General features: G+C 40.2%; 2 protein-coding genes across 2 annotated transcripts in view; one reads left to right on the plus strand and one right to left on the minus strand.

Annotated features, from left to right (window-relative positions):
* Positions 1-1,238: 1,238 nt before the first annotated feature.
* Positions 1,239-10,746, minus strand: OIP5 (Opa interacting protein 5). Its single transcript, XM_065940418.1, has 5 exons — positions 10,284-10,746; positions 10,004-10,070; positions 8,003-8,125; positions 5,878-5,959; positions 1,239-1,661 (listed from the first exon to the last, which is right to left on the minus strand). The coding sequence occupies exons 1-5, from the start codon at positions 10,603-10,605 to the stop codon at positions 1,566-1,568; spliced, it is 690 nt and encodes a 229-aa protein (XP_065796490.1). The 5' UTR covers positions 10,606-10,746; the 3' UTR covers positions 1,239-1,565.
* A 126-nt stretch (positions 10,747-10,872) lies between these two features.
* NUSAP1 (nucleolar and spindle associated protein 1) overlaps positions 10,873-25,522 on the plus strand; it is a 28,147-nt gene continuing 13,497 nt past the window's right edge. The window contains exons 1-6 of the mRNA XM_065940414.1: positions 10,873-11,074; positions 16,307-16,375; positions 17,325-17,519; positions 18,836-18,995; positions 22,623-22,724; positions 23,573-23,682. Coding sequence (XP_065796486.1) covers positions 10,982-11,074; positions 16,307-16,375; positions 17,325-17,519; positions 18,836-18,995; positions 22,623-22,724; positions 23,573-23,682 — 729 coding nt within the window. The 5' untranslated portion in view covers positions 10,873-10,981. The remainder of the gene's footprint in view (positions 11,075-16,306; positions 16,376-17,324; positions 17,520-18,835; positions 18,996-22,622; positions 22,725-23,572; positions 23,683-25,522) is intronic.

Genomic DNA, 25,522 nt, shown 5'->3' on the forward strand with positions numbered 1-25,522 from the left:
AAAGTTTACCAAAACAGCAAATCCAAAGTTAAGGAAAACATCTACATAAGATGAGCTTAATTTAGATTAAATATGTTGAGGCAGACATACCCATACACAGTACAAACCCCAGGATGATTCAATAGAGACTATTACTGGGTCTCATTCTTCAGGAATAGAGCTTTTCTGGTACTGTTTGTTGCCAGAGGCTTCCTCCTTACTTAACCAAATTTTGCAAACTATAGAGCATAAAGCAAGTCGGAATTTTCCCTCAAATATTTTTAAAGGAAAATACCCTTTATGTAGTCAAAAAGGGAAAGAACTTGCTATTAAATCTACTTGCCATGTCTGAACCATGTTACCCTGTCTGCACACCACCCCTTGGCTGTATCATCTCTTGACTCTACTAGCACCAGCCCCTCTAGTTCTGCTTGCCTCCCTCTAGGTTCTTCACAGGACAACCATAATGAGATTCTGAAAAAGAAAATTTGATCCTGTCATAGGCTTCCTCCTTTAAAATTCTTCCAAGAGCTTTTCATTGTTGTTGGGATAAAAACAAATATCCTTCAGGAGGCCAATAAGGCTTTGCAGCCTCTGGTTTCTGGACACTTATTACAACTCCTACATGTCTTTTTAAGGGCCTCACAGGGCCTTCATATAAGCTGTTCCCTCTATAAGCTTATTAACTCCTACTAATCTTTCAGACCACTGCTGAAACACTTCAACAGAAAGACCTTCCCTGACCCCCAAACCAGGTCAGTTACTTGCTCTATGTGTTTATTTCTCTTAAGTTCCTTTTCTTCAAAACCCTTACTACAGTTGTAATTTTAAATGCCTTCATGTGGTTATTTGAATGGCCATCTCTAACTCGATTATAAGCTCCAAAGATACAGAATAGTGGTTTTTGCTTATTTCTAGCAGCTAGCGTAATATTTTATAGCTACTAAATGAATAACATGATAAGCTACTGAATCACAGTGCTACATAAAGCAAAATAATGAGAAAATAGCATTTGGTGAATATTTGGTGTTTTATCATTCCTTTCATTACTATCCTGTTATTACTATTCCTTTTCAGTTGTAAACTGAAAAGGTCAAGATAAATATATATTATGGAGTTAACTTGTTGAACGTTACCTACAGAAGTATGTATGTACTTGTATTTCATGTAACAGAAAAATGATTTCTCAGTATTCATATGACAATTGCTCCATGTAGGAATAATAGTTAATTAACATAACTACAACTCTATTTTCAGGCCAGTCATGCATCTTTAGATCAGAGCATTCATGGGACATTGGCTCTTAATTCTTAAATTTGCACTCAGAATGTTTTCAAAAATAAATATTATGAAATTGATAAGAAGCCAAAATAAATTAAGACAAATAGCTATGAAACCTGGACAGAAGTCTCCTGTTTCTCATCTTCTAGAAACAGCTTCACAAATCACTTGGAAAATCAGTCTAGAGGTAAACATAATAAACATTTCCTATCCATTCTTGATGTTTCTTGAGAAGTGATCAAACAGCACCTGTTGTTGAAGACAGCAATAAGGCCTGCCTCTGATACTCAACCTCTGATTCTGAATTAGTTTGTTAGCTTGGACTGGTCAGGAGGCACTTCCTTCAGAATTTTCATGAGTGAATTTAAGCGGGTATGTGTTAACATTATCTTCTCTTTCAGCTGGGAAGAGAAATATAGATATCAGAACATCTTAAATTTAACTTTCAATCTGATTCTAGAAGCCACTTCAGATTAAAACTACTGATTAGGAGCCGGTAATATTACAACACATTTCATAAGTACATTTGTTTTATTATGAAAGGACTTTATACAACAAACCTAGAGCACAGTAAGGTGACAGATACAAAGTTTCCTCTGAAAAAAGACCAGTCACTGATGCTGAGCATTGCTACTTCTAGTATCCTTCCTTCCTAGCCCTTATCACCAGGTAAGTGTTAACTCCGAAACTTGGGAAGACAAGAATAAAGTGTGATCAGAAAGCTTGTGGAGACAGAAGTCTTTCCCTCTTTTTTTTCCCAGCTCAGAATAGCCATATCTAAAACCAAACTTAATGGTGTTACCCAGTTGCATAAAGTTACCATGGATAAGTCTTAGTTAAAAAAAAAAAAGAAAAAGAAAACACCCAACTTATTTCTGACATAGCACAAATCTACTTTTTATGATTTAAGATACAAGAATACTCAAAATACATCGGGAAGTTTTGCTTAAGCAGGTCACTGTAGAGCCCATTAATCTTATTTGGGTGCCCTTGGACATAATGAATCATTTTTGTTACTTTCAAGATTTTTTTTTCAGTCTTTAATGTTCAACATTTTTGCTGTGTATTGGGTATACTACTACTACTAAGTCGCTTCAGTCATGTCCGACTCTGTGCGACCTCATAGATGGCAGCCCACCAGGCTCCCCCATCCCTGGGCTTCTCCAGGCAAGAATGCTGGAGTGGGTTGCCATTGCCATATTGGGTATAGTTCTCTGCATCTATCTTACCTGATAAATGAGGTTTATCGAGGTCTTAGACATGTAAATTGTTTTTCATCAAATTCAGGTAGTTTTTAACCATTATTTCCTTGAACATTTTCTCTTTTTCCTCTCCCTTTTGTGCTCCCATTACCGAAGCATATTTAGGCATGCTTATGGTATCCAACAAATCTCTTATGCTACTTTATTTTCCTTCTTTCTTTCTTTCTCTCCTCTTCACACTGCAGATCTCATCAATCTGTCTACAAGTCTGCTGATTCTCCAATCAGCTCAAATGTGTTGTTGAGCCACTCTACTGAAATTTTCATTTATTGATTGCACTTTACAATTCCAGGATTTCCATTTAGGTTTTCTTTTTTCTTTCTTTTCTCTCTTTAGGAACATTCTCTATTTAATGAGACACTCATCAGACCTTCCTTTACTTCTTTTTAAGTCTTTAAAAAAAATCATTTATTTATTTTTGGCTGTGCAGGGTCTTCTGGCTGCACGGGCTTTCCTCTAGTTGCGGCACACACGTTTCTCGTTGCGGTGGCTTCTTTTATTGCAGAGTATGGGCTCTAGGGTGCACAGGCTTCAGCAGTTGCGGCACATATAGGCTCAGTAGTTGTGGCGCACAGGCTAAGTTGCTCCACAGCATGTGAAATCTTCCCAGGCCAGGGACTGAACCTGCGTCTCCTGCATTGGCAGGCAGATTCTTCACCACTGAGACACCAGGGAAGCCCCATACCTACCTTTACTTCTTTAAGCATGGTTTCCTTTAGCCTTTTGCACATATTTTTAGGGCTTCCCTGGCTCAGTGGCAAAGAATCCACCTGCCAATACGATCCCCTGGAGAAAGAAATGGTGACCCACTCCAGTATTCTTGCTGGGGAAATCTCCTGGACAGAGGAACCTGGTAGGCTAGAATCCATGGGGCCACACAAGAGTGGGACACAACTTAGCAACTAAAAACAACATTTTTAACTGCTGCTTTGAAGCTTTCGTTTGCGAAGTCTCAACACCTGGGCCTTTTCAAACAGTTTTTGATATCAATCTTTTATTGACAACCAGACATTTTTATTTTTGGCTGTTCTGGGTCTTTGTTGCGCAGGGAAGCTTTCTCTAGTTGCAGTGCCAGTTGTGGTGCACGGGCTTCTCATTGCTGTGGCGTCTCTTGTTGCAGAGCTCCAGCTCTAGAGCATGCAGATTTCAGTAGTGCAGAGGCTCTAGAGTGCTTGAGCTTCAGTAGCTGTGGCACATGGGCTTAGCTGCCTTGCAGCATGTGGGATCTTCCCAAACCAGGGATCTAACCCACGTCCCCTGCATTGGCAGGCAGATTCTTAACCATTACACCACAGGGAAGTCCCGAAAAACAAACATTTCAGATAATATATTGTTAGCAGCTTGGGTTATTAAACACCTGCCTACCTCCATCCAGATGGCTCAGTGGGTAAAGAATTCGCTTGAGATGCAGATGTGGGTTTGATCCCTTGGTTGGGAAGATCCCCTGGAGAAGGGAATGGCAACCCACTCCAGTATTCTTGCCTGGAGAATCTCATGGACAGTGGAGCCGGACAAGACTGATCTATTTTGACAGTGCCCTGGGACATAAATTGCTCCATAGCTAATCCAATTAAAATCAAACCCATTTGTATGGGTAGTCTTTAAGGCCAGTCTCCTTTTGTTCTAACCCCAGAGGGCTCTTTTTACCTGTCTGTTTCCCTGAGTCTCTCATAAATTTCTAACTTGTCTAAGGTTTAGCTTTTTGTTCACATAGACTACCAGTCTTCTTAGTTGCTCACCAACAATTGTTTTGGGCAGCATCCTTAGATCTGAATATGCCCATACTCTTCCAAATAAAGTTAAATCTCTGGAAGAGAGTCACAGCTACTTTTTTTTTTTTTTTTTTAATAATCTGCCTTTTTTATGGGCTGTCAAGCTGGGGTGGAGATAGTGTCTCTCAGAATAACACCTCTGTTTTACCAGCAGGGTCCTGGACAGAGGTAGCTTCTGGTCTTTTCTGCTTGCCTCTGTCAGCATGAAGTGTCTGCCTTACAAGTATGCTGGGGCAAAGGACTCAGTAGGTTAGCACTTTTACCCTACTGTGGCTTTGGCAAAACTTGCAGACTACAAATGCCCGTTCTTGCCTAGAATAGAGCTTCTAATGAGAAAGGCTGACATTTAGCCTGCCCCTCCTGGGAAGATACCACAGCCCGAAGCTGAGAGCTAGGGGAAAAGGACCCCCGTGTTCTTGGCTATATCTGCCCAGGTGAAGTCTCCCTCCCTCTGAGCTGGAGATGCAGGGGAGGGAGAGAGGGAGCAGGTTGTGGCTCTAATGCCACAGGCTTTCACTGCTCGTACAAGGTTTCGTAGACTTTCTTGAATATCTCTTCATTTGCTTTATTCCTTGAAGAAAATTTCCAGACTTAAGGTAGCTATTTTCTTTGTCATTTTCTTCAATTATGGCAGTTTTGTTGGACAGGGGGGTCCGTGGAGTTACTCAGGCCATTTCAGAAGTTATCTCCCATACAAATTATTTCTAATCACAGTATTTACTGATCCTGCTCACCAACTTAGTTGCTCAGAACAAGGTTTGGCAAACTATGGACAGCAGGATAACCTGCTGCCCATCTGTTTTAATAAGTTTTATTTCAAGAAAACTATATCCATATTTTATATATCGTCTATGGCTGCTTTTGTACTACAATAGCAGAACTGAAAAGCAGTGGTTGAGCTTAAGATATTTGTCATCTGATCCTTTACAGAAAAAGTTTGCCAATTCCTGGCTTAGAACATGGTTTCATAAGCTTAGTTAACTGTACAAAAAAGAAAAATAAAACACTGTTCTATCCTAGAAAGTACTTAAACTCTGAAAAATAAATGCCCTGGTTACTAAATGTATAATTACCAAGGAATAAACTATTAAGAGTGCTAAAAACAAAACCAACAGTAAATTCTAAGGTTGTTCTGAGGGTAGTAAAGTAATAGCCAAATTTCTATTTAGAATGAGTCAGCAAGCTACCAAAACAAACCTGCTTTCTTCAACTCAAAGCCATCAAACACTAGTAAAACCCATTTAAATAAGAACCCTTAGTGACGCTTTTCAACACTTTCCTCTGAGATATCCAAGCGTAAGGTGCTTGTAAGGAGGTCGGATTTATGAAGGATGACAGTCCATACCCAGCACAGAAAGGAAGAATAGGAATGTGGAGCTCAGCAGCTCTCCATCTCCTCCTGAACGAAACCTGACAATACAGCTTCACTATTTTGCTTTCTATCACAGATTCAATAAGGAATGCCAAACCAAGTATAAAGAATTATTAGAGTATCCACCATTTCATTATCCCTAAGTTCATGGGTACAGATTATCAGGAACTGTCTATATTAAAGAAAACACACAACCATGATGAAAATTTACCTCTGCAACCTTTTCTGCTAGAGGGACAATGTGGATATCCATCTCAGATGCATTTATGATGGCTTTTGTTTTTAAGAGGTAGCTAGATAGAAAGCATAAAGAGAAAACATTAATACCATACCACAGTTATGGTGATCAAAGAAACAAACTTGCAATACCTGTCAAGCAAAGATTGCCTTCTTCCTGATACCCATTTCTAGATTCATAATGTATTTCGCAGGAAAAGCATTCTCAATTACCAAGTCATCAGAGAGACCCTATGCCTCATCTCACCCCTTTCCAGCCCAGAATCCACTAGTCAAAATTATCCCAGGACAAACTAAAGCCAGAAAACCAGGGTCACATGAATAACTGTAATGACTGTAGACCTCACACACCACCAGTAGACTGTGTAGCACAGTTAGAAGGAAAGTAATCACACTGTGACAAACACTTGGTTGCCCACCCAACAGCCATTCCTCAAGGCTTTCTTGCTAACAGAACCCAGATTTTGCTTAGGGCAGCAGTGTGCCCAGTCCTAAGAGATGAATCATACCTGTTCGAAGTTAACTCTGAAAATCTTATTCCCTACTGTCACATAGCTGCTTTCCCAGCTTAAGGGACCTATTCCCTGCATTCCCACACTTTGCATATCCTTTTCCTTCCAGTTCTGGATGCTACTATCTATGGATGTGATCCTTAACACCTCCAGCATCCCAGAGAAAAAGGCCATGAGAACCAGCGATGCTAACCCACAGCTCTGTCACAGCTGAGCTGCTAGGACAATCCTGGAGTAGCCGACTGTCCCACCCTGTTCTTAAAGTCACTCTTAGGTTTTCTGTTACTATCAACCAAATTCATTCCAATACCCACAAACATAGATGTATCATAGTCCCAGACTCAGGCTACTATACTTTCCTAATTTCTTTTTTTTAAATGTTTATTATTTTTATGTTATATTGGACTATAGTTGATTAACAATGTTGTATTGGGGTACAGCAAAGTGATTTAGTTATACATCTATCTAGTCTTCCTGATTTCTATTTAATCAAAAAGAATGTATTGACCTTTGAGTCCAGTTCCTCATTTTAAAGACTTAAGACATTACTTAAAATCAATAGTTCTTTCAAATTTATATTAAAATTTTTTGTTACTAAAAGCTTACTTCCCTAAGCAAAAACTCAATTACAACTGTGCTAAAGTAATTCCTTGTAACTGTTTCTAAAAAAGATTTGAGGTTATTAATAGCATACATTTAGAGATACTTTTCCTCATATCTTTAAACCTAATTCTAAATAAATAAAATTATTTAAGAATGATCTAGATAATGAAAGAAATCCCAATCCATCTCAAGAACATATTTCCTGTTAAAAATCTGCACTGAAGAACCTCATGATAAAGGGGTTTATCAAAGTGCATTAAAAAGAGAAGGAAAGTTCTGTTTTATGAATGGAAAAACAGGCTTTGGAGTTAAGACATGGACTCAAATTTCAGCTCCTCCACATCTCCAATCCCATTTTCTTAAAAACACATTGAAGGAAGCAAAGCACCTGGTCATCAATGGCTGTTTTTGTTTCTGATGATAATGAAAAAACTTTGATGGATGTTTCAATTTGTTGAAATAACAGAAAAGCTTAACAAAAAGTAGAATTTATAATTAGAAATATAAGAAATATCTAAAGTAATTCATAAGAAGGAACAACCAACAGGGAACTTTTTCTGACTTTATAAGGCCGCATGATAATTATTTTTTACTTAGGTCAGGTCTGTTCCTTATCCCATCACCTGGGAGTAGTATCACACAGGATACAGATATGCCCACAAGGTCCTACACTGTGGGAGGCAAACAGAGGCTGGGTACGAACTTGAAAAGTGTTTATCACAGCGTTATTTTGCAAAAACTTCCCTTCCAAAAGGTCCTGGAATGAAAGAATATCTTCACAGTATGATTATCAACACATGGTAGTATTATGAGACATTTATAATAGTCATATATTATGAGACTATATTTTGGTCCCATTGCCATCTTTTTTTTGTAAGAGCAGTATAGCCACCTGGCTTTAGCATCTTCTCTAATACAAACATTCTGCCTTTTCTAGAAATTGTTTTAAAATTTAATTGCTGAAGAAAATGTAAGTCTACTTACCACACCATTTTGTCACTGGAAAGGCAGAAGTGGCCTCTCAAGGCAGCCAGGGCAGCATGGGTAGAATATAGGTGGAAACCAATGGGATTCTCACAGGAACTACAGAATAAAAGGTTGTAAGTGCTGGAGGAAAAAAAAAAAAAACAGGATATGAGTAACAAAAAAAAATCAGAGAACAAATAACAAAATAACATCTCTGGACTCATTCCTAAAAGCTAGACTATAATAGGAATGAGACTGAAGAAATGTCTCATTCAAGAAAGGTTAATTACACCTCAGATGACAGATAACTTTGTGAATTCTGGCTACAAAAGCAATCATGGATACACAACTGTCACTTCACTAAAGTAATTTATATCTGAAAAGCAGAAAAAGAGCTAACTAATCAGATTAACATTTAAACATATAAAACTATACATAACTATATAAATTAGCCACCATCAAGTCAATTTTCAGTTGAAGTAAAACAGTCAAGTTGACTAGGGCTTATTAAGCAATTTATTAATAGAATGCAAATCAGGATTTTTTTGCAGATGTAACAACAAAAAAATTACCCAGACAAAATGAAAAAGAAATTGTATGATCCTAGCAAGTCATCTACTGTATTTTCCTTTATCCTCTAAAAGATAAGGAATCAGGAAATGTGGTTTTAGTTCTATTTAAACCATTTGAGTAACTAATTTACCTTATCTGCTAGTATATAAGACAAAACGCCTCTTGAAGAAAGCGAAAGAGGAGAGTGAAAAAGTTGGCTTAAAGCTCAACATTCAGAAAACTAAGATCATGGCATCTGGTCCCATCACTTCATGGGAAATAGATGGGAAGACAGTGGAAACAGTGTCAGACTTTATTTTGGGGGCTCCAAAATCACTGCAGATGGTGATTGCAGCCATGAAATTAAAAGACGCTTACTCCTTGGAAGGAAAGTTATGATCAACCTAGACAGCATATTAAAAAGCAGAGACATTAATTTGCCAACAAAGGTCCGTCTAGTCAAGGCTATGGTTTTTCCAGTGGTCATGTATGGATGTGAGAGTTAGACTATGAAGAAAGTTGAGAGCCGAAGGGTTGATGCTTTTGAACTGTGGTGTTGGAGAAGACTCTTGAGAGTCCCTTGGACTGCAAGGAGATCCAACCAGTCCATCCTAAAGGAGATCAGTCCTAGGTGTTCATTGGAAGGACTGACTGATGCTGAAGCTAATACTTTGGCCACCTCATTCGAAGAGTTGATTCATTGGAGAAGGCCCTGATGCTAGGAGGGATTGAGGGCAGGAGGAGAAGGGGATGACAGAGGAGATGGCTAGATGGCATCACCGACTCGATGGGCATGAGTTTGAGTAAACTCCGGGAGTTGGTGATGGACAGGGAGGCCTGGCGTACTGCGATTCATGGGGTCGCAAAGGGTCGGACACGACTGAGCAACTAAACTGAACTGAACTGAACTGTACTGAATTCACTAAGTACTTTGTTGTCACTTCTAAATCACAGTACAGACATGATACAAAGTTCACCAGGCAGTATTCAAGGACATAACTTTCAACCTGTGTTTTTCTCCAGGTTCCTAGGTTACAGCAGAATTAGTCCTGCTGTAGTTTATTACAAATTCCTGGTTTAATGCAAGTGTATAAGTCCTAGTTATGTCAAATGATTATAGTTTATAAAAAATGATTTTCACTATACACTTAAAGATCATTTTCTCCTTTTTTCCCCTCCTAGACATAATTTTCTTAAATTCACTTCACTTGCACAACCCACGAGGGAAATGTGGCCCTCAGAAGATCTTAAAACCTTTACACAAATATCTTTTCCGTTTAATTAAAACATCAAGCTTGTACGAGACAATCAGTAAACGAAGCATCCTTTAAATACACTGTATGACGGTACAGACTTTTCTCCCAGTGGGAGATAGGAGAAAACTTCTCGTCCAAGTCGGTTCCACGCTCTTCAACCTCAATAAGTCAGGGAATAACTAGAGACAGTTCTGGAATTTTCAGTACGCACCTGCCTCTGAGCGAGCCTTCAATCCCAACTAGGAACGGAGCCTCCAAAACTACATTATTTGTGACTCCTAGAAGACAAACACAGGTCAGAATGGCTATATGTGAGGCACTGAAAGGGAAAGCCTCTGCCAGCCAGAAAGGCTCATCATGGCCACGAATATCATAAAAAGTTATTCGCCCCCCGCTCCTGGCAAAGGAGTTAATTTCCTTCCAAATTTTCATCCCGCTTTCCTCCCAGCCGGCTCTCAGTCACCCAGTGAGAAGCCGCCGCGCTCACTCACTGGAGAAGACCACGGCCCCGAGGGACCGCGACAGGTCCCAGGCGAGGTGCACAGAGTCAGCGAGCACGGCGTGGCACTGCGCGCACTGGAACACCGCGCACCGCTCGGGCTGCAGCCATCGCGGCAGCCGCGGGCGGGACGGCCGCTCCTCTAGTCCCAGCCCTGCGGGGCCGACCGGCGAAGACCCTTTCACCACTTGCGTGTCCCACTCCATGGAAGTCGTAAAAGAAGGTTCATCAATCGCCTTCTTAGCCCTATCACAGAAGTCACCCCGTGGCTGCTTTGCAATTCCAGAGATAGGCCTCCGCGGCCGAGCAGCCATCTTCCCGCAGCCGGCGCCAACGTTTCAGACTATTCAGGCCCCGCCCCAAGTTCGGTTCCTGCGTCCTCATTGGACAACGTGAACCGGGGGCTCTGCCGCGCACTTTGTTGCCTGGACACGCCGTTTGGCGCCTAGATTTTGGGAAGGTGTGGAGGAGATCGTGGGTCAGGTGGAAGGGAAGTCAACCATTCTATTGGTCAGCACCAGAAGACCCCGCCTTTAACGCATTTTTAACCAATGGAAGTGCAGCTTACGTAGTTTAAACTCTCTATAAATATCGGTTTGGTCAACGCTTAGAGTGGCGCCAGAGCGTTGAGCGGCGCTTTAGCAAGTTAAGTACGGGACCTCTGCGTGGTTGCCTGGATTGCAGTTCGCCATGATCGTTCCCTCCCTGGAGGAGCTGAACTCCTTCAAGTACAGTGACCTGCAGAACTTGGCCAAGAGCCTGGGCCTCCGGGCTAACCTGAGGGTACGGGGCCGGTGACGGGGGGGTTAGGATATGCGGCTTCTTTGAGACGCTGTGGGAGGGGACCGAGCGGGAATTTCGAGGGCTGAGATGACTGTCCCGGCCCTGGGGCGGTAGATTTTGGTTCACCCAAGGGTCCAAATAACTGCAAAACCGAGACGGTGTCAAAGTTTTCACCTTTGTTGAGGCTGACTCTTACAGGGATTCAGAAAGATCCCCGCCTCCAAAATTGTTTGCTTTGGTTTTATTGGGAGTACTGTGATATTTATCAGGCCATCGGTTAGGAAACGCAGGCCCTTTAGAAAACTAAAGGAATGCTGCTTCTAAACGCATCTAAACGCCAATTAATAGGCAGTCGCGAAAAACTCCAAACAGTTAACAGTTTTGTAAATTGTTAAGAGGTCCCAAAATTTCCTGCTGCTTGAATGGAAGACCTGGAAGAAAGGATGATTTTTAGGGAACCTCCCCCATGGATAAGTTTTTATAACTCAGCTCTGATTGAGTAGGATCGTTCGTCTATTGGTCATTGTTGTGGTAGTGTTCTATTCAAAACCGGTGAGGTCTTTGACTCTGATACTGCCAAACGTTTGGGGCAAAATGTTCAATTCGGGATTGGATGTATATATTGTTCTGTATATTTAGTGGAGTTTTCCCACATAATATTGACGTATACTCTGGAGATTTATTCTGCAAGCTGTAGTATTTAAACTGAACAAAGTCTTAATTCCTTAGTTTAAGTCCCTTAATTTTTTTTGCAGTCTGGCTGGAATCTTTTATCCAAGGCAGCAGCATCCAGACTGCTGCGTGAACACTTGGCATCTTTGTCCATCTTTCTGCCTTTGCTATTCTGATCCTTTGGCCTCAGATCCCTTTCTCTCTCCTTTATCTGCATGAATAATTTCCAATTACTCTTCACAGTCCAACTGAAATGTCATCACTGACCTGGCACGTTTTCTTTTCGCCTCTTCTTCCTTCCCTTGGTCACAGGTCCACCGTCTCAGTAATCCCAGGGACCCTCCACACCTTTAAGGCAGTGTAATTCCAAGTACTTTTTCTGAACTCTTGCAGGCTTCCACCATGCACTCTAGTTATTTGTATCGCTATGTTCTCTTCTCTACTGAATGTTAAGTGCCTTGAACAGAGATCTCACATGTCCACCTTGGAAGTCTTTATAGCACTAAGTGCAGTACGTTTTATTTGGGATATGTTGGATTGTTATTCAGAACTACGATTTACAATCACTTCTTGGCAGTGCTAGAGTAATGCACCAGAGAGTAGTTGTTTTGACAAGAGTTATTGCTGAGGTTTCCTACTTGAGTTTGGAGGTCTGGCTAACATTAAGGCCCCATAACTTTTTGGATCTCTGAAGAGCTATTGCAAGTTCGAAAGTGGGGACTCAGGTTCAATTTTTCACTTTTTCTGAAAGTCTCACCTATGTTTTTCTCATAACCAAATGCAGCCAGTTTCTCCTTTTAAAATCTAACTTCCACAGTCAACAGTGTTCTTTTCTTTTTATAAATTTATTTTATTCAAGTAGAGTTGATTTACAATGTTGTGTTAATTTCTGCTCTACAGCAAAGTGACTCAGTTGTACATATATATATATATTTTTTTCATTATAGTTTACCACAGGATATTGAATATGCTTTCCTGTGCTATACAGTACCACCTTGTTGTATATACATTCTGTGTGTAATAGTGAGATACTACTTTTAATAGTAAGGGAAAAGGAAGGGACAGTTACTAAGATTTATTGTACAGCCACTGGTCCTTTTCTCACTATTACAAGCTTAGATTATAAAGACTTCTGCTCTTTCCACTTTATTGTAGCTCCCTTCCTTCTCCTGGCAAAACTCCACAACTGGTTAAACCCAGCTATACACTTAATCCTTACTTGTACTAACCAACTGACCCTTGCTGGAGAAGATCATCTAACTTTGTTCACTGTGCTTAATTTAAATGTGACCATGAATTTAACGTATGATTTATTTGATTCTCCTACATGTCTTTGGTAGCCATTAATTTTCCCGTTATTAAGGATTATTATTTCCAATCTTCTTATCTCAAATTGGCTCCCTTCCAACACTTGATGACTTCTCCTCTTAGGTCATGGAAAAACAGATGCAGTCAAGCTGAGAATTACCTCGTTTTTCCATCCCCAGACCCGCCTGTTATATGTTATAGTAAAAGGCTGTGCCTAAGGGAAGCCTGGCCGTTTGTGCTAGAGATCCCATTGACCTCTCTGGGGCTACAACTCCTGCAATTATTCCTCTCTGCTACGTCAGTTTCTCTTAGTCTGCTGGCTCATTCCCATAATGTGCACAATCACATTTTATGTTAATTTTTATTTATTTTTACTTTTGTCTGTGCTGGGGTCTTCATTGCTACTCAACAACTTTCTCTAGTTGTGGTGAACAGGGGCTACTCTCTATAGTGGCGATGCGTGAACTTCCCATTGCAGTGGCTTCTCATTGTGGAGCATGAGCTCTAGGGCACACAGGCTTTAGTAGTTGTAGCAGAGACTCAGCAGTTGTGGCTTGCAGCTGCTAGAGCACCTGCCTCTGCCACAGGCACCTCATTTCATCATTGTTTCATGTTTGAGGTGTTCTCAGCATTTTTTTTTTTTTAATTTCTTTCTTTATTTAGCTCTATCAGAATCCTCATTGTGTCATGTGGGATCTTCCGTTACTGCACATGGACTCTCTAGTTGTGGCCTGAAAGCTCAGTAGTTGCCCTGTGGCATGTGGGATCTCAGTTCCTGGACGAGGGATTGAACCTGAGTCCCCTGCATTGCAAGGCAGATTCTTAACCACTGTACCACCAAGGAAGTCCTTTCACAGCATTTTAAGATGTTCTAGAAATCTGTGCAGCATACAGATTTAACAATACTTTAAAATTTGCTAAGAGGATAGTTTTTTTTTTTTTTCCTGCAGAACCACACGACATGAGGATCTTACTTCCCTGACCAGGAATTGAACCTGTGCCCCTTGCAGTGTAATGTGGAATCTTAACCACTGGACTGCCAGGGAAGTCCCAAGAGAATAGATCTTATGTTAAATGCTCTTACCTCCAAAAAAACCAAAACCCACAGAATCCAAACAGAACAGTAGGAAACCCAGAGATGATAATGGTATGGTAGTGAAGATGGGTTCACAAGTGGTAAAGAACCCATCTGCCAATGCAGGAGATGTAAGAGATGCGGGTTTGAACCCTGGCTTGGGAAGATCTGGAGGAGGGCATGGCAGCCCACTCTAATATTCTTGCCTGGAGAATACCATGGACAGAGGAACCTGGCTGGCTATAGGCCATGAGTCACAAAGAGTTGGACACGACGGAGCAACTTATCACACAAACATATCAATTTGTATACATTAAATATCAACAATATCAGTCATACCTCAGTAAAGTGATTGAGGGGAAAATAAGTCAGAAGAACCAAGAGTGCCTAATTCTGTCCTACCAATTTACCCACTTCCCAAGAGAGTTTCAAGAAACAACAACAAACTAAAAAGAGTATGTTCCTTTATTACTACTAGCTGACATGGTGCTTGATACCTTGATGCAGAGCCTTTGAGTAAAACTCACAGCCTAAGCACAGCCTATCCTGTGCCCAGAAGCTCAAATTAAACTGGGATATCTGCCTTTCTTGCCTGGCTGTTGTTATTGTTCAGTTGTTAAGTCGTGTCTGACTCTTTGTGACCCCCTGGACTGTAGCCTGCCAGATCCTCTGTCCATGGGATTTCCCAGGCAAGAATACTGGAGTGGACTGCCATTTCCTTCTCCGGGGATCTTCTCAGCCCCAGGATCGAATGTCTCCTGCATCTCATCCACTGAGCCACCAGGGAAACCCATTCTTGCCTGGACACGTGGCCAGTTGTAAACGGTACAAGCAGAGAACAGAGACTAGTAGCTGGGCGCCCCTTGAGAAGGAAATCTGCATGGCTGGTAGAAAGAGGGAGCCCAGCCATGTGCTTGAGCTTCTAAAGCACAGGAAAACATAACCCATCAGATTGGTATTCCTCTTTCAGGAAAGACCTGGAAGAAAGGTTCCCTTGGTGGAAGGAGGAACTAGAAGTTCCCTTTCCCCAGAGACCTGTAACCATCCTCCTAAGACTCTGTATTTGGAGTTCTCCATCTTTGGGTCTGAGCTTGCCAGGTGGTGCTGGTGGCTCAGACTGTAAAGAAGCTGCCTGTAATGGAGAGGACCTGGATTGGATCCCTGAAGTCAGGAATGTCCCCTGGAGAAGGGAATGGTTACCCACTCCACTATTCTTGCCTGCAGAATCCCATGAACAGAGGAACCCTGGCGGGCTGCAGTCCATGCGGTCACAAAGAGACACGACTGAGCGACTAACACATGCACACATTTTAGGGACTGCCCACATACCTCCCCCCACTACCACCACACACACATGTGCTTCACCAGGTACCCAAGCCAGAAACCTGGGTGTAATAAAATTTCCCTTTTCCTCAGCCCCCACATTCACATTGATTTTACGTACTAGGAAGGTTATTAATTCATCCATGTAGCCTCAGCCCTGTTCTAACTCAGGCCACAGTTGTCTTCTGGTTTCCTACAACAGCCTCCTTGCAGGTTCCCTGTCTTTCATCCTGCCCTCATCAAATGTATCATGCACATTGTACAGACAGAGTCATCATCCCAAAAAATACAGAACCAACTGCCCTGCAACAAACTCTGCAGACTGCCTTTAAAGGTCATCCTCTTAAAGAGTCTTACAAGGCCTGGTAGGATCAGGCCCACTTTCCCAATAATCTCTCTCACCAGCCCATCTAAACAGCTCCCTGCTCAGCCCACACTGAACTTTAGTTCTTCAAACTGCACTCATTCTTGCCTTCCCATGCAATTCCCTACTTCCCACTCTCCTATTTGTTCTTCTGCCTCAGCATCTAGTGACCTCATGCCTTTATCTTAGAACTGGAATGTACGTTTACCTACTGAAGTCAACCCTAGTGCAGCACCTACCTGTGTTCTCACACAACATCTAAGCTTCCTTATGCTGGCATTTACCCCACTGCACTGTAATTGCCACTTTCCTCTCTGACTTCCCCATTGTGCTATGAAATCTGTGGGGACAGGAACCAAGTCTATCTTGGTCATCTACTCCAGCCTGTCTAGAGGACGTTTGATGAATACAAGAACAGGAAATGTTCAATGAATCTTTCTTGCTTATTTGATTTTTGACTCTACTGATAAGGTCTTTCACTTTTCTGCAGGCAGACAAGCTCTTAAGGGCCTTAAAAGCTCACCTTAAAAATGAAGCAAGAAAAGAAAATGAAAATCAGGTAAGTAACATTTTCATCCCCTATTAAATAGCAAAACAATCAGTTAATGAGTGAGAAACACAGTTGGTGATGACTTAAGACATGGTATTTGTTACCAAAGTAGTTGTAAATCCTTTTATTATTCTTATAAATGGCAAAACTGCCTCTGTAGTCTGTTAAGCAAGATCTTTCAAATAAATGCAAAGGTTAATTACTAGTTGCTAAATGTATGCCAAATTGTATGAATGGGGAGGGAACTGGATTTGAAGTCAGAGAAACCAAGTAGGAGCTCTGTCTTTTGTGTGTATGTAACCTTGGAAAACTCATATTATTGATCCTTAGTTTCCTGTTCTTTGAAATGGAAATAAAATCTTCTCTGCTGAATTTAGTGTTATGAGAGTCAAATGCAGTGGAGACTATGAGAGTGACCTGTGGTAGTCTATGAACCACTGCTGCTGGGAGTGATTGTCATGGCTGCTGCAGACCCACACCAAAGAGTTTTGACAAGGCTTGACACCTAAAGGGGTCAATGATATTAGCCGTTGTTGTTACTAGTTATAGCATAAATTAATTCATCCACTTTTAATAATTTGTGGGCATTCCCTGGTGGTCCAGTGTTTGGGACTTAGCACTTTCACTGCCATGGGCCTGGGTTCGATCCCTGGGTGGGGAACTGAGATCCTGCAAGGTGAGCAGTGTGGCCAAAAAACTAGTAATAATAATTTGCTTGTTTATATACATTAATATACCTTTGAATGCTTTGCTAGCCTGGTTTTTTAGCTTGGGTTAAGTGTGATTATTTCTTTTTGAATACTTTGTAATTCTTGACTGTGCCTATAATTTCATGTTGGAGAGTTTTAAAATTATCTCTTGCATATGTGATATGTTTTTTATTCAGTTTAAATTCTGATTCTTCCTGAGCATTGTAACTGTATACATGGGACGTGACAGATTAATGTCTTTTTTCCAGGATGAAATTCAGATTTCTGCATTCTCTTGTGATGAGACTGAGATACAGACCAGCAGCCAGGAACACGCTGAGAGGGAGCCGGATGACCATGTCACCAAAACCAGAGGAAGGCGTAAGACTGTCCACAGGAGCCCTGACTCGCAGGCAAATGGAAATGTGCAAACTGAAAAGAAGCTACCACCTGTGCCCAATCTGGTATATTATTAGGGAGCTTTCTCTTATTCACTTATGAGATCAGGGGATGGTAAACACTGCTCTGAGCTCAGACCCAAGTCTGGCTTTATCATCACACCTCAGGGACTGGCACTCAGGAAGTACTTATTAAGTACTAAGCACAGGGGCTTCTCTGGTGGTCCAATGGCTAGGACTCCATGCTTTCACTGCCGAGGGCCCAGGTTCAATCCCTGGTTGGGGAACTAAGATCCCACTAGCTGTGGGGTGCAGCCAAAATAGAAGTATTAAGTTCAAATTAAATGTTTGTTAAATAAATAGGAATATTCATTAAGTGTTTACTTAAGTAAGGTGTATAGTAAATAAGAGGAAAAGAGATACCAGTATCAAATACAATTTTTTTTTTCCTCCTTCCTAACTTATCCTGGGCCTGGTGATCAGCTTGGTCTTTGAGCAGTGTCGTCATGAGATTCCAGGCACTTTCCCCACCGGCTTTGAGAGGATTCTGGTTCCATTATCCTTTCATTCAAATGTAACTTTTACAAGATGGCCCTAACTTTTATGTTCTAGCTTTGTGTAAGACCTGACTTGTTGGCCTGTCCAGGTCTTTCACTGTTAGTTTCTCCTCCCTCGGAGAGCCTCCTCTGCCGTGTATGCCTTCCAGTTGTCCCTAGTCTCTCCTGTGCCCAAATGCACATGCTCACAACACGTGGTGAGGCAAAGAACCTGATCTGCCATTCAAAAAAAGCTTAGTCTCTTCCTTTTCTTCCTTTAACTCCTTTTCCCCCTCAATTTGGTACCTATCTTTGGAAGACAGTGATTACTTTTTCCTTTCCTTTTTTTAATGTCTGACTATAATGGTGTTTTTAATGATATAATTTTTTTTTTTAATTTTTTTGGATTTTTTTTTTAAATGATATAATATTTTTCTTTTGGCTCTGCTGGATCTTTGTTGTGACTTGCAGGCTCTTCAGTTGCAGTTCACTGACTTAGTTTCCCTGCAGCATATGGGATCTTCGTTCCCCCACCAGGGACCGAACCCATGTCTCCTGGACTGGAAGGCGAATTCTTAACCACTGGACTAACAGAGAAGTCCCTAATGATATTTTTTTTTAATTGAGGTATAATTGACACATAACACATTATCAGTTTTGGGTGTACAATGTAATGATTCAATATTTGGGGTGATCATTTCACAGTATATACAGTGTCTAGTTAACATCCATCTCCTCACATGGTTAGATTTTTCTTGTGATGAGACCTTTTCAGATTTACTCATGGCAGTTTTCAAATGTGATTACTTGTCATTTAAATCATTTATTTCTTTCTAAAATTTGTAGCAGAATCATTCAGAGATAAAAATATGTGGCCCTACTGAATCCCAGAATGAAGAAAAGCATGAAAGCCAGGTTCTCAGAACTGCTGTAGAAATTACTTCTCCACCGAAAGAGAATCAAGGAAATGGGAATGCAGTGTCCTCGGGAAAACGTGGACTGGATGGTATGCAAGTCATTTTTTAAAAATCTAAAATTGCTAGGGTGACTGTGCTTTAGTTCACTAGGACTGCCATAACAAAGTGCCACAAACTGGCCAACTTAGAAATTTATTCTCTCACAGTTCTGGAGGCTAGAGTCTAAAATTAAGGTGTCAGTAGGGCCATTCTCTTCCACACTGGGGAGAATCCTTCCTGGCAGCTTTGTACCTCTGGTGATGGTTATAGACCTTGACTTGCAGCTAAATCTCTGCCTCTTCGTCATGTGGTATTCTCTCTGTGTGTCGTTTTCTTTATATTGTCTTAAAAGGACACCAGTTATATTGGCTTGTATGTGTCTGTGCGCTCAGTCATGTCCGACTCTTTGCAATCCCATGGACTGTAGCCCACCAGGCTCCTCTGTCTATGGGATTCTCCAGGCAAGAATATTGGAGCAGGTTGCCATTTCCTTCTCCAGGGGATCTTCCTGACCCAGGGATCGAACCCTGCGTCTCTTGCATCTCCTGCATTGGCAGGCAGATTCTTTACCACTGCACCACCTGGGAAGCCCAGGTCTATCCCAGTGACCTCAGCTTAAGTTGATTATATCTACAAAGACCCTTTGAAAATAAGGTCATTTCACAGTTACAGCATATCTCTTTTGGGAAAACCTTTCCACCCAATATACCATTATATAGAATTTCCGAGGGTTTTGCAGTGAGAGCAAAAGTTAGAACCAAGTATAGCAGGCCATCAGGTCACCTTTAACAACTGGTAGAAACCAGAGTAAGAGTGATAGCTGGAAAGTTTCAGGCAGTTAATCTCTAGGCGGGATGAGGGGAGCCCACATTCTGCCGATTAGCTCCTTCTGGCCTGCTCCAGAGACAGGTTCAAAGGCCTGTTAGCTCCCTCAGGTAGGACAATTAAAAGGGATCTTCATGGTCTACTTTCCCAGCAGTGTGAGTGTTTTATTATGATAAATGTATATTTTACTTAGTCTGTAACCTAAAAACTTCTTCTCTAAACTTTCTCAACTAAATGTTTGTTTCAGTAAAGCCAGAAGACACCCCTGGCAGTTCAGTGATTAAGACTCCTTGATTCCACTGAGTGGGGCGTGGGTTCTATCCCTGGTCAGGGAATTAAGATCCTGCATTGTTCATGGTGTGGCCACCAAAAAAAAAAAAAAAAAAAACCAGCCAGAAATCTTCAGTTCCCTTTTACCTAATAAGACTTGGTGCTTTCTGATTTCATCCCTCAGGAAGCCTGCCAGTTGCATCAGTTGTCTCAGTGTTTGCTTCATCCCAACAGTCTGTCTGGGACCTGATCTTTGCCTGAGGGGACTGAGAGAGAAATGATCCACTCATGTCCACCAGGCAGTCTAATGCAGAATTTCTAATGCTGAGCCTTCCCATCTTCCCCAGCATTTTGAATGTGTTACTAAATTTAGAAAATTAAAGGAGTAGAGGTTCTCATTCAGTAGGTCTGAGGTGAGCTTGAAATTCTGCAGATTTAATAAGCATCTCCAGGTAATTATGATGCATATGCCTCATAAACCCACTTCGAAATCTTGAAATGAGGGGAATGTAAAGAAATATGACAGAGTCAGAGGCGGGTATAGAATTACAAATGTCTGGTATTCCACCAATCATGTTGTCGAGAAGACTTACCTCTAGGACCCAGTTTTGAAGGCATGGGAAAAATGAGGGTAGATCCTGTAAGTCAGGTTTGCCCACTGAAGTGCAGGCTGTTTAAAGGAGAAAAATCGGATCATGTAGTTTCTGGTGAGAGGAATTTTTTAAATTTTATTTAGACATAATTCAAGGCATGAAGTTGTAAGAACAGTAACAAGAGTTCCTATATATGTTTCACCTAGATTTCCCAAATATTAATATTTTGCCACATTTGCTTTATTCTTCTACTTATATACATATATACATACTTATATGTGTTATATACATTTTTTCATAAACTTCTTGAGAGTAAGTTTCAGATATGTGCCTTTTTACCCCTAAATATTTCTGTGTGTTTCTTAAAATATAAGGACTTTTTCTCACAAATGTACAGAGTGCAGTTCATATTCCACATGATAGTTAACCTCTAACAAACAACCACTTATCAAGGTTTGTTATAGTATCAAAGAAGAATATCCACAGTTATCTTAAAAGGCCATTAAATAGTCTTCACTTTCAACCACATAGCTGTATATGGCAAAATTTGTTTTCATATATTACTTCAACCAGAACAATATATCACAACATAGTGTATGCAGAAGCAGATGAGAGAATCTAGCTGCCTTTTAATTATTAAAGAAATTGTAAAAGAAAAGAGAAAATAACCACTCAACTCATTTTTTTAATTTAGAAACTTTAGTCATTTTTAATTATGTTAAGGTATAGTTGGGTCTATTTTTAGTGAATCAAATATCTTTAAATGTCTTAGTTTTAAGTCTAGTATGGTACATATTGATACATGAACAAAAATTCTTTGGGGTCCTTAATTTTTGAGAGTACAGAGGGATCCTGAGGCTAGAAAGTATGAAACTTGATAACTAACCTTATTTAGACAGACCTTATTTAGATTTCATCCCAGCAACGTCCCTTCAAACAAAGGCAGACTCATCCTTGGCATTTCGTTGCCATGCCTCTTTAAACTACTTTAATTTGGAACAGTTCCTCAGCCTTCCTTTGTCTCCCAGTGTGTTGACGTTTTTAAAATACAGACAGTTTCTTGGGTCCTCTGACATAGTTTGTCTAATGTTGTTGATGATTAGAGTCAGATCATGCCCTGTTGGCAGGAATCCCACCAACTAGGACATGGCGTCCTTCACAGTCAGCACCCCAGAGGGCTCAGGTATTGGTTTGTCCTATGCCTAGTCTTGGTAACATGCATCACTTAGTTATGGAGGTGTCTGCTAGGTTGTTCCTTTGTTGTAGTTATTGTATTTTCATTTATAATCATGCTGTGAAGAGTGGCTCTGATTCTTTACATATCCTATTTCATGGCCAAAGTCCAAGCAAAAGCCACTGCAGCCCCTCCAGCTCTATCTATTCATTCTTTTGTCTTGTTTTTTAGATGCATTGGGAAACGTTAAGGATGTAAGACTTCATAAGTAGCATTTCTTGAAAAGTCACTTACACAGTATTTCGTAGATTACCTCAAGCTAAAAATGATGTTAGAATGTGGAAGATAAGTAGAGGGAAATAGCAACAGTTATACACATCATGATCTTAACTATATTTAAAGAACAAAAGCAAAACAAGCATAGAAGTAAAGAACCTGAGAAAATATGCCAGAATGATAATAGTGTTTCTCAGGCTGGTGGGATTGTGTGATTTTTATCGTTCTCGTTAAAGCAACTAGACATGTTCATAGCAAAAGTTCTGGAAAAGTGTTTTTAAATTTCTGATAGGCTTATAAAGCTATACAGGAAGCACAAAATTTCTGTCTGCTAATTGTGGTGATGCTATAACTCTTTGTGCTCCTTACATACTATTTCTCCCACAACCTTGGCAGAGATTAGCACATGAAAATGCTTCATGTTAACGTACATTTTTTAAAATTGAAGTATAATTGCTTTACAGTGTTAGTTTCTGTTACATTTCTTCATGGGAATAATTTTTAGAAATCTTTCATTAATTCTGTATCTTTGGATTCAGATGATGAAGATCCAAGGGTACCTTCAAAAAGAAAGAAGTCTCTCTATGCAGATGGGTTTTCCAAACCTGGAGAAAACAAAAAAACTGCAAGCACTACTCCAAGTAAGTTACTCTGTTGCCTGGCACATAGAATGTTGATTGTGGGTATGTTTAGAATACTTAAAATGCTGCTCAGCATGAATTAGAAATTCTGTTACTTATTATGCTTAGTGACAATATAATTAATTAGAATAGCACAGAGCAGAGGTAAACTATTGCCCATCTTGACCTGTCTTACAGTCCTTGAGCTAAGAATGTCTTTTACAGTTGTAAAGCTTTGTATAAAAGAAGGAACATAACTCAGAGACCACATTGTGTGTGGCTGTCAAGCATAAAATATTTATTGTCTGCCCCTTTACAGACAAAATTTGCCAACCCTTGGCATAGAACTTTCTTAGCATTGTGCTTAGTCACTCAGTCATGTCCGACTCTTTTTGACCCCATGGACTGTAGCCCACCAGGCTCCTCTGTCCCTGGGGTTCTCCAGACAAGAATACTGGAGTGGGTTGCCATTCCCTCTCTTCTTAGCATTATAAATTCCCTTCTCTTCTTAGCATTCCCTTCTCTTCTTAGCATTATAAAATGTCAAATTTAAGTAAAGGCCATTAATTAATTGGTGAGGTGGAGGACAAATCTGTTAATCTTTTCTTATCCTCTGGACTAAATCAAGATGTCAGTAGGCAGTGAAATGGAGAGATTGTCAGTGTTTGATAGTTTATAAGATGAATATGCTTTTCTCCTGAGTTTCCAAAAACTAAATGTTTTGAAATTAAAATTTTAGCAAAAATTATGTTTGAAGTTGAATATTAGGAATACTGAGATGAGAATAAATGTTAACAGAAAAACATAAGGAAGGTGAATAAATGGATTTTGTCTTGTTATTAATTTTCATATTTGGGAAAATACTCTAGACTTTAAGAAGCTTCACGAGGCTCGTTTTAAGGAAATGGAGTCCATTGATCAATATGTTGAGAGAAAAAAGAAATATTTTGAAGAGCACAATTCATTTAATGAACTGAAGGTATGCTGATAAAATTATGTTCTTAGTGGTACTGTTTGATTTTAATGTTGATACTGTGTATTACATAGCATGGTTAATACAACTAGTTTTCTATTATTCTGTTACTGGAATAGATTTGAGTTTAATGTATCTTTATTATTTTAAATTTGTTTTTGAGAATTTTCAAAACCCTCCAGATAAAGCAGTGAATCTTCACTATAAAAAATAGTTAAAAAGAAAGAAAAAACATTAAGAAAGTATAACTTCTTAAAATTTTTAAAATAGAAAAATATTTCAAGTAAACAGTAAAAAAAAAAAAAACTAAAGAAAGGAAGAATTCCAAAATAGCAATAAGTTACTCTGTTTTCCACAATCAGACATTGTGCCTATCACTTTTGATGGGGAAAAACTGATTTATGGCTGAAACCACCTTCTTTTCCTGTCTGTAACTCAAAGGGAAAAGTGGTGACTAACAGTGGCTAGCTTGAAGGCTTACCGTCATAACTGAGCTCCCTGGACTGGGGGCCCTCAGACCAGGTAGTGCTGGACTTGAACTCCTTTGAGTAAGAGAAGGTGAAGTCAACCCTGAGGTTGAGTTAGCAGAATAGTGAGTTAATAACATCATAGGAAGTTGATGATACTGTCTTACATGGGATCTGTTGTTAAAGGGGTGCCTCACATTTGGATGGGAAACATTTTTTAATTTAATAATACATAATAACCTGCCTATTTCTCAAAGAATTTGAGCCAGTTTGTGGTATTACAGCACAGAACAGTATAAAGCTGTTTTTAAAAAGGCAGAAAATGAGCATTGTTAGCAGGTACAGTGTCTGCTATATCAATTATTGAGTTGAGTTTTAAGCTTTCTGATACCCATGGCAGTGGGGAAATGCACTGGATAATAAGCTCTAGATAATTAAAAAAACAAACAAAAAAATACATGTGGTTCTTAGAGACTTAATCTTGGATAATAAATGTTCACTTGAACAGTGTTTATAAAACAACTGTTACCACAGTTGAAGACAGTGTTGTCAACCTTCTAGCAAGCAGCAGCATCCCAAGTCAAGGCATTAAACATCTCTATCCCTTCATACTGATCTAACAACATGGGTGGACAATCCAGAGAAGAGATACTCAGTATGTCCATAAGAAGACTTTTAAATTTTAACAAGGGCTAAGTTTCACAGCATTCATCACTAAGTATCACAGCATTCATTACTGAATACTGGGACAAAAGGCCCATCCTGGGAGACAGGGAGAAGGGGAGTGGCCTGCTGATGCTTTACAGAAAGTAGATAGCTTCTTTCTCTGCACAGGCATCAGCTAGCTGCAAATACGCCTGGAAAGAGAGCCACTCATTTTCCTTACCATGAAGCTGAGTCTACTTAAAAACTTTATTAAAAGTCAAGCTTTCTGTACACATGATATGGATGAATTACTTTTCTAGGTAAAAGTTAAGGGCAGAACAACTGCTTTAACCATAAACTTGAGTGTAGCCTTGAAGATGTATTGAATAAACGAGTAGCTTATCTTGTTACTTAGCTGACAGTCCCATCTGAATGAGTTTAGTTCTACAAATCCCACACCAGTGTCACTGTTTAATCAGGAATTAGCTGATGAGATGGGCTATTTGGTATGATCTATTTGGAGACTAAATAAAAAACAATGATAGTGATTTCACCATAGCTAATGTGGTTTTCTTAACAGTTGATATGTTTGGGGGCTGGTCCTTTGGAGAGTGATGGACAGTAAGAAGTGAGCAGAGGTCTGGAGAGAATCATCTTGGCTGTGACCAATGACTGTCTCCATGATTAGTTGCCTGATGGCTCCTTTATAATGGGATCCCAAACTTTGTGCCCCA

The sequence above is a fragment of the Muntiacus reevesi genome, chromosome 7, assembly GCF_963930625.1.
Source record: "Muntiacus reevesi chromosome 7, mMunRee1.1, whole genome shotgun sequence".
Classification (NCBI taxonomy): Eukaryota; Metazoa; Chordata; class Mammalia; order Artiodactyla; family Cervidae; genus Muntiacus; species Muntiacus reevesi.